Source organism: Talaromyces proteolyticus, assembly GCF_021365285.1.
Source record: "Talaromyces proteolyticus strain PMI_201 chromosome Unknown BGW36scaffold_9, whole genome shotgun sequence".
NCBI lineage: Eukaryota > Fungi > Ascomycota > Eurotiomycetes > Eurotiales > Trichocomaceae > Talaromyces > Talaromyces proteolyticus.
In genome coordinates, this window is record NW_025764285.1 from 1,186,920 (window position 1) to 1,201,803 (window position 14,884).

Below are 14,884 nucleotides of genomic sequence, written 5' to 3' on the forward strand. Positions count from 1 at the left end.
ATCGAGCAGGACGATGATGAATCTGATGTGATCATGAAAGTGAATGTATATGGAGTGAAGAATTGATTGCGTGCTGAACTGAAAGCGATCAAATCAACCGCAGGAAAAGGAAGTATCGTGAACGCGTCAAGCGTGCTGGGGCTAGAGGGCTCCCCCTTGCATGCGACATATTCGGCTAACAAGCACGCAGTTACGGGATTGACAAGGAGCGTGGCTAAGGAGATAGCACCGGGGATTAGGGTTAATGCTGTAGCTCCGTAAGTGCATCACTATTAAAGCCTCTTCTCCAATAAATTCGTGGATGTTTACGTACGCCTAGGGGCTCAATTTAAACACCATTTCCAGATAAGGCAATTGGGATTCAAGGGGGGACGCTTGATCTCTCGGGCATTGCTATGTGCAGACTCGGAACTCGGGATGAGATTGCTAATAGTGTGCTGTTTCTATTGAGCGACGCGTCATCGTTTACTATAGGGCAGACGCTGAGTATTGATGGAGGATGGCATTGTTAAATAGTATCTCTACGTATGCATGGGTCGTTATTTTTTAGGAGAGAGAAATGTGAGTATATGTAATTTCTGCAAGTAGAATATGTAGGTGAATGCATTAAGAATGCGACTTGAATGAGAACCTCCATGTAATACATTAGACCAATGATATTAATTGTCAGGAATCGTATAGATCATATTTCATGACCATTTTGAAACGATGCAAATATCCATACTTCTTGATAGAAATCCAATCCTTCTTTCTTTGGTCACATCTTCAATTCAAAAATTTTCCATCCTAGGTTAGCGCCTTAGGCCCTTCGCCGTGGCCGAAAACGGAAATGTCGAAAGCGTTCTTTATGCCTCAGAAATGTGGGCTTCCCGGCTATTTACGTAGTTGAGCATTCTAACACGTATATAATTTCAACTTGTCGAGTCATGGTTCCTTAAATCATGAATTCTCGCAGGCACTGATTGCTTCGTACTACTTACCACTGGGTCTCTCCGTAGGTACTGCGTATTCCAGAGCCATATTAGGGTAGACTGTCTTGAGTCAGCATTCCAAGAAGCATCCACATGCAGTAGTACAGCTACTATTGCTACCTTTAAATGCTACATGATCTCCACATTCCAGAGCTATGTTCCGTGACATGCGATTGGTCTCAGCTACCAGGGGCCAGGCAAGTCGACCAGTCAACTTGACAGCTAACCTACTAAATTCTAGCATCTAAAGACACTAACAGCTCATGATGTCACAGACTCAAAGTGCATCGCAAACTTCCCTGCATCCGTCACCTATGTCCATCGGTTATTGCCGCGGCAGTTTCTCAAGCGATAATGTACGGCAACAACTTTGCTACACCCCGTCCCCAATGCAATTATACTTGATGTAGTTATCCTAACGTCAATGTCCAATAATTTTTATATTATCTACGACTCAGAGCAATATTAACTTTTATATAAACTTTAAGAGGACGGGAGATCTACCAGATGACTGTGGTTATGTTGAAATTTCCGAAAAGCATGGCAACATTATCTACGACTGCCTGCTAGGGCCTGCTTGCAGAATGCCACTCACCTGCATATGTAATTCTAGATCCAATCCAGCCACCATGATTATTGCATATCTTCCATTTTCTGTGTAAAATGTGTCTGTGCGTTAAGGCTGAAGCGCCATTTCTTGGATCAATTTTCTAACATGGTAAAGTGATTTCCAAGTCGTGACGCATTCATCGAAAAAAGGGACATCATTTCTGCTTTTATTTAGGCATATTTAGCCAATTATGGTTACATTCAAAAGCTTTTGATCTATTTCTCCGTCTGTCCGGGCATTACATCCACCTTACCACCAGTAAACAGTTACAGCTAACCGGCGAACACTGAACTGACCTTTCATAAACGCCATCCATTTGATACAGTTTTCATTTATTAGTAGTTGGGAATTGTCCCAAGAAAAAATGAGTTTCTGCCTTTTGGAGCTTGGCCAAAGACTCTTGAAGTATTTTATTATGTGGATAGCCTTGCATGACGAAGACTAAGGCATTCCATTTAACTAATTGTATGAGATTTTAAGATAGCAAGTGACGATATTGGAGCCATAATGCTGCTCCCAGCCTGCCTGATTCGGCCGATGCTAGTAGCTAGGTGACATGTGGCAACGGTTTCCTATTCCGGAAACAACAAGAAGGCAGCGACATAGTATGTCTGGAGACACTCGGGATATCTTGTCACAAATGAGGAATCTCGAGTGACGCCATATATGTTGCTCGCATGAAAAACTTCCTTAAACGGCCTGTATCATTGTACCTATGCACAATATACGGCCTATCGGATTGATTCCAGTACCTGATGACCTTTTTTTTAAAATCAGTTCCACACCAAAACCCCAACTCAATTTCCGAATGATCCGTGTTACGATACTACTTTGCCTCTTTTATGAGTGGAGCATCTGCGATTTTCCCCGTTTGCGTCTATTGACAGTAGCTGCTCTCCTGATAGACATGTCATTATCATCTTCGGATGTTACCCACGCAGCCCAGATCTTCAAAATTATTTCCCTTTGAATTACTATATAAATCATGCTCTTGTCCTGGACAATTGGCAAAGGTTTTAACTCTAACAGTCTCTCGCTAGGATAGTCAATCGCTATATCCTCTGACACATTCGTTTTTCGTCAAACCTAGAGCAAGACGTCAACATGGTTAACGCAGGCCTTGCACTTTTGATGCTTGCTGGCCCAGCTTTTGCTGGTGTCATAGAGCAGCGAGGTGACCAGAACACCGAGGGAGGTAAGACTCCTGGAGCTTACGAGGCACCCCCTCCTCCGGTGTCGACTTATGCTCCTCCTCCTCCTCCACCCCCTCCGGTGTCAACTTACGCCCCTCCTCCTCCTCCGGTGTCGACTTATGCTCCTCCGCCGCATTCCTCTGCGCCTCCTCCTCCACCACCACCACCACCACCTCACTCCTACCCTTCTCCTCCTCCTCCTCCTCCTCCGCCTCATACCTACACTCCTCCGCCTCACACCTACACTCCTCCACCTCCACCTCCACCTCACACGGTGCCAACCTACACCCCACCTCATCCAAGCCCTCCGCCCAAGTCCCAAACTACTCCTGTTGTGCCACCTCCGCAGACCAAGTCCATTCCTCCTGGTTTTTGCGAAACGACCTTGACAGTCACTACTACTGAGTGTCCTGGTAAGTACAATACCTGAAATTTCAATAATGATTACTTACATTGAATAGTCACCTCTACGGTCACCACTTCCGGTACCTCTACCATCACTGTGCCAGTGACTCTGACCAACACCGTCACTCGCACTATTGTCACTGTTGTTCCTACTGGCTCTACTATCCCAGTCCAGCCTGCTCCAGCTCCAGCTCCGGCTCCAGCACCAGCACCAGCACCAGCACCAGCCCCAGCTCCGGCCCCGGCCCCGGCCTCTGGCGCTCCAGCTCCAGCTGCTCCGGCTGCTCCGGCTGCTCCAGCACCTGCTGCCCCGGCTCCTCATTCTGAAGCCCCAGCTCCTGCTGGCTCGTCCAAGCCTACTGCTGCCGCTCCTCTCTTCACCGGTGCCGCCTCGGCCAACCAGCAGCCCGCTGCCGGCCTTGTGGTTGCTGCTCTCGGAGCTTTCGCCCTTCTCTAAATGAGAAAGTGTGAATTTATAGGATAACTTTTTGTATACGAGTTGATTTTCTTTTTCATTTCATGCCTATCAGTGTCTGGTCTGTCAAGTTTCGAGAGAGGTGCAACTCATTCTCTCTTCCAGAGCACTTTTTTTGATATCAACTTCTAATAAATCGAATGTACTTAATATATAATTATTTCAGTTTATAAACAGATAAAACAAAATGAAGACTTGTGCTTTATTCCAATGCCGATTTGATGAACGTTACAAAGACTTTTGGGTTATATTCATTATCAATCGTCACTTGACACGCTTAACTATTTTATAATAATATCTTTGTCTGTAAAGGTCTTCTCCGGGTATCTTCGGGCAGAGAATGGTAATTACGAACGCTCCTTCATCGCTTCTCGCTGTTCATCCTCCTCGGCAATTCTCTTGATGGTTTGTTCAGCCCATTTGGCAGCCGTCTCGCATGCCTCCGTTGGATTCTTCTTAAATTGCAGAAGAAAGCCTTGCAACGTGGCAAGGCTAAGTTGTTTTTCTGGAATAGCAGTAGCGAATTTCTCTGCGAGGGTGTCTAGGTCTGGATATTTCTCTCTCTGCTGGCTCTTCTCAACAGCTCTAGTCAATGCGGGTATGTCCTCTCTGTACATTGATAGGAACAATTCCTGCATTTCTTCACGCGAGGGTAGCTCAAAACGGATATGCATGTCGACTCGTCCGGGCCGAACTAGAGCCTTGTCCAATGATTCGGGAGAATTCGTTGTCATGATGAGAATGCGTCCTTCCTGCGACGATACACCATCAATTGCATTGAGCAGGCCCGAGAGCGAGACAGACGTGGCTGCAGAATTAGCGCTGTTATTCAAGCTTGCTCCCGTAGATCCTTGGATCATATTGACTACATCTGCTTCGGCTGACTGATCACCCTTGTTCCTTCGAGTTTGTCTTGTTCTCGGCTCGCTTTCCCGGCGGTTGAGTCCTGCAGCATCGACGTCTTCTAGCAGCACAATACATCGCGACGGTACCTCTGACATGAGCCGCATGAGTTGGGATTCGTTCATGTTCGGGTCTAGTAAACTAAGAACGTAGATATCTAGTCCAAATATGCCCGCCAATGCTGATGTCAAGCTCGTCTTTCCAGTGCCTGGTGCACCAGAAAATAAATAGCCTCGTCGATATGGGATTCCGTGGTTGGAATACCATCGTCTTGTATGTGGGTGTAAATATTCATTGATATCTTTCAGCAGCTCATGCTTTGCTTTTTTATCGAAAATTACAGTTGATATATCGCGAGATGGCCTGCTGCTAAACTGCGTCCAACGGACATGATCGCGCACGTTTGCAATAGCTCTATGAATAGTTGTAGTCGTCTTTGTTCTTTCGAGATTGTAAAGCTGTGCTTCCTCCAACAGACACTGGACCGGCACGAATGAGGAGCCGAGACATTTGAGCTGAAGATAACCCCTCTCTTTGGGCAGTTGTACTAGCTCATTGCCTTGATGCACTTTATGCTGGAAAAGCAGCCAACTCCCGTGGCGACGGAACACATGGGTTCCCTGGAACGGCTGAAGACTGACAGGGGTACGACCGACGATGGATCGATAGCTGATCAAATTATTGGGGTCTGGCTCAGACAGTTCCTTGTCCCCACCAATCCCAATCATCGACTTTAGCGCCTCCTCTTCATCCTCCCACGAACTTCTCGAGGAGCTGACAGCCTTGACGCTTCGAAACTGACGATTCATGAACTGATGATCTGCCATCCATCGCATCAAATATCCATAAAGCGGGTCATCGTCGTTGATTCGTACTGTCGTCCATAACACAATCACGCGGGTAAAAATATACCGCAGAAAAGTAAATAACCCCGCTAAGAAAATGCCAATGTTCACCAGCGTAAGAGGGTCGAGGTCGACGGTATTCTGTACAAGGCTGAAGATATGTAGATAGGCTGGTTTCAGTAGTTTTGTAGCTTCTCGCGGTAGTGGGAGAGAAGACATGACTGGATCTCTCGTTTGCAGTACAGATTTGTGGTCTGTAAGCCGGCTGTTGATGAGAAGATTTTTCACGGCTAGAGATGGCGCAACATGAATCCTAGTGCCTTGTCTCTTGATTTTTTGTCGCCATAGGGCTTATATAATGCTTCAACAAGGCAGACACGTCAATAGTGACTAAACTGCATCAGTCATGTTTGCTGAGGTTCGTTGCCTAGTTGAAAGTGGCGAATGTGTTGCACTACTGCAATGCTAGTGTGGCGCGGTACCTATGTAGTATACTTACTCATCGGGGGCCTCACCCTTCAACAGACACACTAATTATCAATATTAATTAATGTATATTTACCGATACTAATAGTAATGGTTGATTGTTATACTAATTATTATGCTTCGGTGGTTTACTTCTCCTAGGGAATTAAATAGCGTAATAGAAAGACATCAACACTAAATATTATTTTGGATGAATTTACACTTTTCCTTGCACCACTATACACCGTTCAACGTTATCACAAATTATCGAATGTCTGAAATACATCTACTCCCAAGTCTTTGGCAGATTGGCATGCTTTTTAGCGTCAATTCCCAAGTCATTGAATATGGTATGGTCGCCTATATGTAGTCTCTTCAGTAATCTCCAGACTAAGTAATGTAATGGAAACTCACCAGCGAGTGACTCAACCCGCTCCTCGTTCTCACTCTCAAATTTACTTAGTTCTTCAGCCGGAGTTTCCTTGCCCTCCTTGTCACTTGCAGCTTGAATTTCTCCAGCTCTGCCAAGGTTATTCTGAGCTGATCCAATCATAAGGAACTGGGCATTAGGGTAATCTAAGAATTCCGGTTCTACAGGAACCCATCGAAGATCACGGAATTTTGACATGATCCTATCATCCAACATGTGTTAGCTTATGTAACAGGAAACTAGGTAAAGACCCATACTCTTCTGGATACTCAGGTGTCTTTGGCAGCTGCGCACTGGGCGGACCCGGGAATTTTGGATTTTTGACCTGGAAAACAAAGCTGCCACTGTTAAATAGACCAAAGTCGTTTTGAACGTCACCGATATACTCTGGAATAGTCAGTATATAGACCAGGTGAGAATTTCGGCCCTCTTTGACGATTGCATAAACACCCTCGGCATACGGCCGTGCCTCCGGGGTTGTTCGTTCTCCTTGTGTTTGAGTTTGGTAGGTTTCTGACGCCATAAGTTTCTCTCGAATTGTTTTCAGTGAGACCTTGGCTTTCTCGACGAAACCCATATCCCGTTCTCTACCCGAGGTCGGATACTTCTTTTTCGGCAACATCATCAGGCGGCAGTTATCAGCCTCGCCAATCGGCCCATCCTCGATTTTTGCGCCCTTGGGTGTTGGACGTAGAACGAAGAAACTGCGAGCGACTTCACTCATGTTCTGAGGGTCCTCCACATTGACTCGGGGCCGAAAAAGGAAGTATATAATCCCCTTTTCAAGAACGGTGGAAGGCACAATGCTCTCTCTTTCCTGGTGCTCCTTTACAGCTGCACCAGCTTCCTTTGGCACAGATGGGTGTTGCTCTTCCTCTTTTTGTTCTCCCGGTACTTGCTCATCTTCTTGGACTAGAAACAATCAGATCACACGCATCTCAATTACCAGGAAATATCATACCAATCGCAGCCTCTTTTGGTTTCTCTTCTTCCTTCCCGACTCCATCTGTAAGTTGTTCCTCGGCCTTCTGAGGAGGCGCTTCTGTCGGCTGTTTGTTCACTGTGACTTGCTCATCTGACCATGCTTCAGATGGATTTTTCTCGGGAAGCTCCTCGGTTACGGATGGCTTTTCGTACACCGTTCCTTCTTTAACTTTCTCTTCCTTCTTACCCTTCTTGGGAAGAGGGCCCTTGTCAGCTGATGATTTGCGCTTAGAACCCGCCAGTCCGTGGGTGAAAGCTTGGTTGGCCTTGACAGCTGCCTGGCGCGAAGATGTCCGGACCGGCATTGCGATATAGTAGAATAGCCGATCGATGAAACGAATTCCTAAAAATGGTGAGTATCATATCATTCGATTTCGCATAACGATATTGGTTCATACGAGAATTACAGCGAGTATGTCGGCAACGATCAATTGACGTGTTTGCGGGCAGAGGGAGAGCGCTGTTCACTATGGATGAGAAGAGTGTGACGTCACAACCACTGGGAAGGAAGCGCTCCGTCTGGCCTTATATAAGCGGTGGCTTAGAGTCTAGTTACTGTTTAGCAGAGAAAGATTACTACAGACCAATTGATATAATGCAGAAAGGGTAATATTTGGCTCTGTAAGCTGAGCTATTTGATGTTGGTCCCAAGGATCGGCTGGGGTCGACATGTTGTCGTATTTCTACGACGGTGTCTAGCCACGATATATAGTCTCTTCCGATGGGCACAGTTCATTCTACACAACTGGACACCTTCTGGTATGGGGCATTTCAAGTAAAGAAAGTCATGATGACGTCAAAGAGGTTAGCACTCTCGGTAAGGGAAAACAACGTGATGTATCACAGATGGTCCTATTAGTCTAGATCCATCCGGTCCGTCATTGCGTCGCCTGGTGAATTGATTTGCGGCGCAGATTCACGACCACTGTGTGATAGTATCGCAGAGCTGGGTTCTGGGCTTAAATCGCGGCTATTAGGGGCTGCAGCATATTCCATTTTGATGTCATCCCCAGTCTTGGTGCTTTTCCTCCGCGGCCTCTTTGGGGGACTGGAAATGGATCCTTCCGCATCAAGATCAATATCCTGATCCCTCACATCTGGTATAGTTCGAATGTTCTGTGAAGAGCTCATCGACACATCGGGTTTCCTCTTCCTGCCTCGCTTCTGCCTCGATAGTGGAAAGGTGTCGTTGCTATCCGAATCGCAATAAAGACCACGTAGAGAATTCACTAGCTCCCTCTGCCAGTATTCGGTCGTGTCTAGTAGCTTCGGCGTAGCAGGTTGAGTAGGCGCTGATGTTGAAGTCTGATCAGCATCGTCATCCGGTTCTTCAATAGCATAAGGTCGGACGACTTCGACATCAGCATCATATCCAGGGTCCTGCGCCAGGATGTTGTCTGAGGACGCATTCCTAGCCGTTGATTCGGCTCGCCGAGTCTTTGGCCGATTCCTGCCACCGATATCATCGCGTGGTGATGAAACTGAGCTCTTCCTGCGTGGAGGAGGACCGGGTCTGGGACGGTCGGCGTCGGGGGACGGCTGGCCAGAAGAGCGGGCGAAGAGATCTCCCACTAACGGTCTCTTTCCCATGCTCGCTCAGCGGATCGCTCGATGTTCTCTCGAGGAAACCAGCCTTCTCTGGTGATGGGCGCGGAGACCACAGCGGAGGCAAGGGAGAATGCGGGGCAGAGGCATCGCAACAGAGGCGTATGGTCGACTCGGCGTTGATCGCAGCTTCATAACAGAGTTCTCTCAGATTGGATATTGGAAAGCAACCCGCTGCTCTGGGCCCTAGACAGCATCACTGCATCCTGAATTAAATATTGCCACAGGAAGAGGGAAGAGGGAGACACCTCCCCCCTGACGATGGCTGCGGCTGGTCGGGCGTCCCCATTGGCCGGGGCCCACTCGCTTAGTCTTAACCACAAGTGAAAGCTGGCATGTCTGGCCTTGCCTTGTCTTGTATACCCGCAGCCAGCTTGCTGATTACTTCCAGCGTTGAACTCAACACCCGCTCGATTCTCCCCAGCCAGCTGTCTATGCGGCCTCGCTGATTCCGTCCTTCTCTTGACTGGCCTGCAGAGCAAGCGCTTGCTTTGCGGCTCCGGGCTCGCCCAAGATGTCCTCACCCACCATGCTCACAAAAGTAAATACCGCCCCTCTCCCTGCTGTCATGGCCCTGCCTGCTTGACATGCGAGTCCTGACGCTGGCTTCAATTAGTTCGAAAGCAAGTCCTCGAGAGCCAAGGGACTTGCTTTCCACCCTACACGGCCATGGCTGCTCGTCTCGCTCCACTCCAGCACAATCCAGCTCTGGGATTACCGCATGGGCACCCTGATCGACCGATTCGAAGAACACGATGGCCCAGTGCGATCGGTGGCCTTCCACCCGACCCAGAACATATTTGTTAGTGGTGGAGATGATTACAAGATTCGCCTGTGGTCGTTGCAGAGCCGGAAGAGTATTGCGGTTTTGTCAGGTACTGTCTCGTTCTACGACCTGGTTGGGCAATTGGCTAATATTCACAGGGCATCTCGATTGTACGCACTGGTTGATGGATGATACACAGATGAGATAAAGTGGCTGACTGAGAATAGATGTCCGAACCGTCGCTTTTCACCATGAGCTTCCATGGTATGTTCACTCCCGAAGGTTAATGCGAACGCTCTGGCTGACGAGTGCTTAGGATCCTGTCATGCTCCGACGATCAGACAATACGAATCTGGAACTGGCAAAACCGAAGTCTCATCGCCACTTTAACCGGACACAATCACTGTTGGTGCCTCCTTTCGGTCAGCATTTATAGTATACTAATGGGTTCCAGACGTCTGGTGTGCGCAATTCCACCCCAAGGAGGACTTGATCGTGTCTGCATCCCTCGACCAGTCTGTGCGTGTTTGGGATATTTCAGGACTCCGGAAGAAACATTCTGCACCAACATCCATGAGCTTCGAAGACCAGATTTCCCGCGCGAATAACCAGGCAGACATGTTCGGGAACACCGATGCTGTCGTCAAATTCATTCTAGAAGGCCACGATCGAGGTGTCAATTTCTGCGCTTTCCATCCCACACTCCCTCTGTAAGGTGATTCATGATGGTATAAAACCCGGGTTGCTAATCTGGGTCAGGATTGTTTCCGCTGGCGATGACCGACTTGTCAAACTCTGGCGAATGAGTGGTTAGTAAGATCTATGCACATGGCCTGATTTTTACTGACCTTTATAATAGATACCAAGGCATGGGAAGTCGACACTTGTCGTGGTCATTTCCAGAACGCTTCGGCATGTATTTTCCATCCTCATCAGGACCTTATTCTCTCCGTTGGCGAGGACAAGACAATCCGTGTCTGGGATCTCAACAAACGGACTTCCGTCCAATCATTCAAGCGCGACCTGGACCGATTCTGGATTATCGCTGCCCATCCGAAAATTAATCTATTTGCGGCTGGCCATGATACCGGTGTGATGGTGTTCAAGCTGGAAAGGGAGCGGCCCGCGTCTACTATTCACCAGAACCAGCTCTTCTATATCACAAAGGAGAAACATGTCAAATCATATGACTTTGCAAAGAATGCGGAATCTCAGCCATTACTGTCGTTGCGAAAGCTTGGAGCCCCGTGGGTGCCTATCAGAACCATGTCCTACAACCCTGCCGAACGAGCTATTCTTGTTACCACCCCCGCTGAAAATGGCACGTACGAATTGATCCATCTCCCCCGTGATGGCACAGGCGCTGTTGAACCAACCAACTCTAAACGCGGACAAGGTAATTCCGCAGTCTTCGTCGCCCGAAATCGATTTGCAGTTTTCAGCCAGGCCAATCAGACCGTGGACATTAAGGATCTGAGCAATTCTACAACCAAGTCCATCAAGGCCCCAACCGGTACTACAGACATTTACTTTGGCGGTTCAGGTGCTTTGTTGTTCATCACACCAACATCCGTGGTTTTGTTCGATATTCAGCAAAAGAAACAGCTCGCCGAACTTGCTGTCAGCGGTGTCAAGTATGTTGTATGGTCAAACGACGGACTTCACGCGGCCCTGTTGAGCAAACACAACGTTACCATTGTGACCAAAAACCTACAGCAGCTCAGCTCCATCCATGAGACAATCCGTATAAAGAGCGCCACCTGGGATGATTCAGGCATCTTATATTACTCCAGTTTGAACCATGTCAAATTCTCTCTATTGAATGGGTAAGTTTTTCCTTGAAACTTTTGTAATGCTCCTGAACTGACATACTTGAAGTGACAATGGCATTATCCGCACCCTCGATCAAACTGTCTACTTAGTAAAAGTCAAGGGACGACAGGTTTACTGCCTTGATCGTAACGCCAAGCCGCAGAATTTCGAAATTGACCCTACAGAATTTCGTTTCAAGAGTGCCTTGGTCAAGAGAAACTATGATGAAATGCTTCACCTCATCAAAACTTCTAGTTTGGTCGGCCAAAGCATTATTGCTTACCTTCAAAAGAAGGGCTATCCAGAAATTGCGTTGCAATTCGTTCAAGATCCTCAGACCCGCTTCGAATTGGCGATCGAATGTGGCAATTTGGATGTTGCTATCGAGACCGCCAAAGAGATTGACCGGCCCAAGTTGTGGAATAGGTTAGCCACTGAGGCTCTTGCTCACGGCAACCACCAGACCGTTGAGATGACATATCAGAAAGAGAGACTATTTGACAAACTCTCTTTTCTGTACTTGTCCACAGGTGATCAGGAAAAGCTCTCTAGAATGGCCAAGATTGCTACTCACAGATCTGACTTCACATCCCGCTTCCAAAATGCGATCTACAGAGGGGACGTCGAGGACAGGATTGAGATGTTCAAGGAAGTTGATCTCTGTAAGTCGTATCAAAAGCAAATTCTGTTTACTATTTTACTGACTCGCCTAGACCCTCTCGCCTATCTGACCGCCAAAACCCATGGATTGACCGACGAAGCGGAGGCCATTTTGGAGACATGTGGTCTTACCGAAGATCAACTCAAACTGCCTACAATTGGCGAGCCTCTAAACATCCCCAGACCCATTGTTCCCACATTCAAGGCAAATTGGCCAACGAAGGCTGCTGGACATTCAGCCTTTGAAAAGGCTCTTCTTGGAGAAGTCGGTGCCCCTGACGAGGAGGCAGGATATGAAGTTGAGGAGGAAGTCGAGGAGGCAGCAGCAGCAGTAGGCGACGCTCTTGATGAAGAGGAAGAGGAGGATGTAGCTGGATGGGATATGGGTGATGAGATCAATGTTGAGGATGAAAACGATTTTGTTAACGTCGAAAGCGTTGACGCTGGAGCTTCAATCTCAGAAGCTGATCTCTGGGCCCGGAACTCTCCACTGGCGGCCGATCACGTTGCTGCTGGCTCCTTCGACTCGGCAATGCAACTCCTCAATCGTCAAGTGGGCGCAGTGCATTTTGCTCCTCTCAAGCCAAGATTCTTGGAAATTTACACGGCATCAAAAACATACCTGCCTGCCTCGGTGGGACTGCCGCCTTTGGTGAACTATATTCGAAGAACAGTGGACGATACAGATTCTCGTAAGGTCCTGCCCATCATTCCTCGCGATCTCGAGGCCGTCGCAAATGGAGACCTACAAGAAGGCTACGCTGCAATGCGATCCAACAAGCTGGAAGAGGGAGTCAAGATCTTCAAGCGAATCCTGCACACACTGCTTGTTAATGTCGTTTCTTCTGAAAGCGAAGTAGAGCAGGCCAAGAAAATCATTGTCACTGCTCGGGAATACATCCTTGCCATGTCGATTGAGCTTGAGCGTCGTTCCTTGTCCACCGAGTCGCCGGATGGCCTGAAGCGATGTCTGGAACTTTCCGCCTACTTCACAATTCCCAAACTCGAAGTGGCCCACAGACAGCTTGCTCTGATGGCAGCGATGAAGCTGGCATTCCAGAACAAGAATTACTCCTCAGCACTGAGTTTCGCCAATAGAATGATCGCCAATGGCGGCTCTGCGAAGTTGCTGGAACAGGTGAGCCACTACTTTCACCCCCTCTCGTCTCGACCTATACTAACTCCCTTATAGGCCAAAAAGATCAAGTCGCAGTCTGAACGCAACCCACATGACAAAATCGAGATTGAGTTTGACCACTTCGCCGACTTTGAAGTTTGTGCGGCGTCTTATACGCCAATCTACAGCGGCTCTCCAAGCGTCTCTGATCCGTATACTGGAGCCAAATACCACGAGCAATACAAGGGATCCGTAGATCGGATTGCAGAGGTAACTGAAATTGGGGCACCGGCTAGCGGTCTGCGGTTATTTGCTTCGGGATTGTAAAGCAGAGGGAGATATTAGATGATGAGAATATGTAATGAAGCCCATTGAGGATTTGTTCTTTGTGTTTCTTTTTTCATAGTATCGATTTGTTATACGATTGTTACATTTACATTTCTTTTCTCAAGGACCAAAAAGGCGCTTCTATTATTTTTTCATCGGCAAATACTTTTCTTCGATACGTCCAGTCACGATGGGAGAACGTGGCTCTCACCATCATCAGCTGATTGGATTGGTTGGTGTTTGGATCAATTTCAAAAGCTACAAGATTAATTGACTGTCTAGTCATAATTATATGGTATAAATAACGCACGGCTGAAGTAGAGAGTATTATACAATTCATATCCGCGCCTGCTCTAGTCATATGCAATCCAATGCAAAAATCCTCCATCTAAAATACATAAGAGTAGAGATGACATAACAACATACTCAGTCACCAATGGCAAAAACCTCATCTGGCCATATATATATTTACACGTCGTTGGCATATCATAATCAATCACACCGTCCATCCTTCCAGCCCGTCCGCCACCTCTCCTCCCAGAAATTACAATCAAACTCCTTCTTCCCCAGTTTCCGATTCACAGCATTATGCGCCTCACACATCCACTGCCCAAACTCCGCGCGACTCGACAATCTCGGCTCATTCTTCCCACTTGGATGCGCCATCCAGGCCCGAAAATCGTCGGCGCATACCCAGCAGGGGTAGAGTTTGGAGAAGAGGCCGAGAAAGGAGCGCATTTCGGTCTGTTGTTCGTTGGACGCGGTTGTTGGGTAGGCTGCTGTGAGGGAGTGTAGCAGTGTCCATGTTGAGCGGCCGAGCTGTTCGACGTCCGGCGGGCAGTCGTTGTTGGTGCTTGTGGTAGCTGGTATAGTCGCAACGGCAGCAGCTGCAGCAGTGGCGGAGCTGGCTGCTGATGCCTTCTTGGCCATTGCGCGCCACGAGGCGGCGGAGGTGCAGAGGCGACAGCTGTAGAGGCAATGATGTTGTTAGTTGTGCTTTGGGTGCTGGTGGAGAGGTTGATAGCTTACGGTTTCCCGTCTTTGTCTAGGACCATGCCTGGCGGAAGCTTTTGGCTTTCGCTGGCTGGTGTAGAGCTACTAGCTCTAGCTGTGCCATTCATGTTGTTTTGCTTGACTTGGGGTTCTGTGATTTGAATATGTTGGATTTTCTTCACTTGATTATTTCCGGTAGATGCCGAATGCGCTGTCAGTCAAAAATGAAAGGAGGAAATGCTGATGCAACGAGTGGAATGAAATATAAAATACAAGAAGATATAATACAGTATACTCGAGAAGTGAATGAATATCAAGACGCA

General features: G+C 47.7%; 6 protein-coding genes across 6 annotated transcripts; 2 read left to right on the forward strand and 4 right to left on the reverse strand.

Moving 5' to 3' along the window:
- Positions 1–2,574: 2,574 nt before the first annotated feature.
- BGW36DRAFT_409545 (uncharacterized protein) lies at positions 2,575–3,636 on the forward strand (the record flags this gene model as incomplete). The annotated part of the gene is made up of 2 exons (XM_046219110.1): positions 2,575–3,187; positions 3,236–3,636. The coding sequence occupies exons 1-2, from the start codon at positions 2,686–2,688 to the stop codon at positions 3,634–3,636; spliced, it is 903 nt and encodes a 300-aa protein (XP_046069623.1). The 5' UTR covers positions 2,575–2,685.
- A 46-nt stretch (positions 3,637–3,682) lies between these two features.
- BGW36DRAFT_384034 (putative mitochondrial chaperone bcs1) lies at positions 3,683–5,929 on the reverse strand. The gene has a single exon (XM_046216747.1). The coding sequence runs from the start codon at positions 5,619–5,621 to the stop codon at positions 4,002–4,004; it is 1,620 nt and encodes a 539-aa protein (XP_046069624.1). The 5' UTR covers positions 5,622–5,929; the 3' UTR covers positions 3,683–4,001.
- Positions 5,930–6,005: 76 nt separating this feature from the next.
- On the reverse strand, positions 6,006–7,966 carry BGW36DRAFT_384036 (uncharacterized protein). The gene is made up of 5 exons (XM_046216748.1): positions 7,866–7,966; positions 7,259–7,805; positions 6,555–7,209; positions 6,282–6,499; positions 6,006–6,227 (listed from the first exon to the last, which is right to left on the reverse strand). The coding sequence occupies exons 2-5, from the start codon at positions 7,584–7,586 to the stop codon at positions 6,154–6,156; spliced, it is 1,275 nt and encodes a 424-aa protein (XP_046069625.1). The 5' UTR covers positions 7,587–7,805; positions 7,866–7,966; the 3' UTR covers positions 6,006–6,153.
- On the reverse strand, positions 7,967–9,124 carry BGW36DRAFT_409548 (uncharacterized protein). The gene has a single exon (XM_046219111.1). It carries the CDS (start codon positions 8,869–8,871, stop codon positions 8,137–8,139), a length of 735 nt encoding a protein of 244 aa, XP_046069626.1. The 5' UTR covers positions 8,872–9,124; the 3' UTR covers positions 7,967–8,136.
- A 119-nt stretch (positions 9,125–9,243) lies between these two features.
- Positions 9,244–13,907, forward strand: BGW36DRAFT_418585 (putative coatomer subunit alpha). The gene is made up of 11 exons (XM_046219429.1): positions 9,244–9,427; positions 9,503–9,761; positions 9,811–9,822; positions 9,880–9,916; positions 9,969–10,057; positions 10,107–10,362; positions 10,412–10,461; positions 10,512–11,478; positions 11,531–12,126; positions 12,178–13,262; positions 13,317–13,907. The coding sequence occupies exons 1-11, from the start codon at positions 9,401–9,403 to the stop codon at positions 13,566–13,568; spliced, it is 3,630 nt and encodes a 1,209-aa protein (XP_046069627.1). The 5' UTR covers positions 9,244–9,400; the 3' UTR covers positions 13,569–13,907.
- Positions 13,908–14,866, reverse strand: BGW36DRAFT_324267 (putative FAD dependent sulfhydryl oxidase Erv1). The gene is made up of 2 exons (XM_046212701.1): positions 14,598–14,866; positions 13,908–14,535 (listed from the first exon to the last, which is right to left on the reverse strand). Exons 1-2 carry the CDS (start codon positions 14,687–14,689, stop codon positions 14,061–14,063), a joined length of 567 nt encoding a protein of 188 aa, XP_046069628.1. The 5' UTR covers positions 14,690–14,866; the 3' UTR covers positions 13,908–14,060.
- Positions 14,867–14,884: the final 18 nt, after the last annotated feature.

Coding starts and splice junctions, on each gene's coding strand:
- BGW36DRAFT_384034 (XM_046216747.1), bottom strand. CDS start 5,621: ATGTCTTCTCTCCCACTACCGCGAGAAGCTACAAAACTACTGAAACCA.
- BGW36DRAFT_418585 (XM_046219429.1), top strand. CDS start 9,401: ATGTCCTCACCCACCATGCTCACAAAA. Junction 9,428..9,502: donor CACCCACCATGCTCACAAAA/GTAAATACCGCC, acceptor GGCTTCAATTAG/TTCGAAAGCAAGTCCTCGAG. Junction 10,058..10,106: donor TTTAACCGGACACAATCACT/GTTGGTGCCTCC, acceptor AATGGGTTCCAG/ACGTCTGGTGTGCGCAATTC.
- BGW36DRAFT_324267 (XM_046212701.1), bottom strand. CDS start 14,689: ATGAATGGCACAGCTAGAGCTAGTAGCTCTACACCAGCCAGCGAAAGC. Junction 14,536..14,597: donor CTAGACAAAGACGGGAAACC/GTAAGCTATCAA, acceptor TTGCCTCTACAG/CTGTCGCCTCTGCACCTCCG.
- BGW36DRAFT_409548 (XM_046219111.1), bottom strand. CDS start 8,871: ATGGGAAAGAGACCGTTAGTGGGAGATCTCTTCGCCCGCTCTTCTGGC.
- BGW36DRAFT_384036 (XM_046216748.1), bottom strand. CDS start 7,586: ATGCCGGTCCGGACATCTTCGCGCCAGGCAGCTGTCAAGGCCAACCAA. Junction 7,210..7,258: donor ACCAAAAGAGGCTGCGATTG/GTATGATATTTC, acceptor GATTGTTTCTAG/TCCAAGAAGATGAGCAAGTA. Junction 6,500..6,554: donor ACACCTGAGTATCCAGAAGA/GTATGGGTCTTT, acceptor GTTGGATGATAG/GATCATGTCAAAATTCCGTG.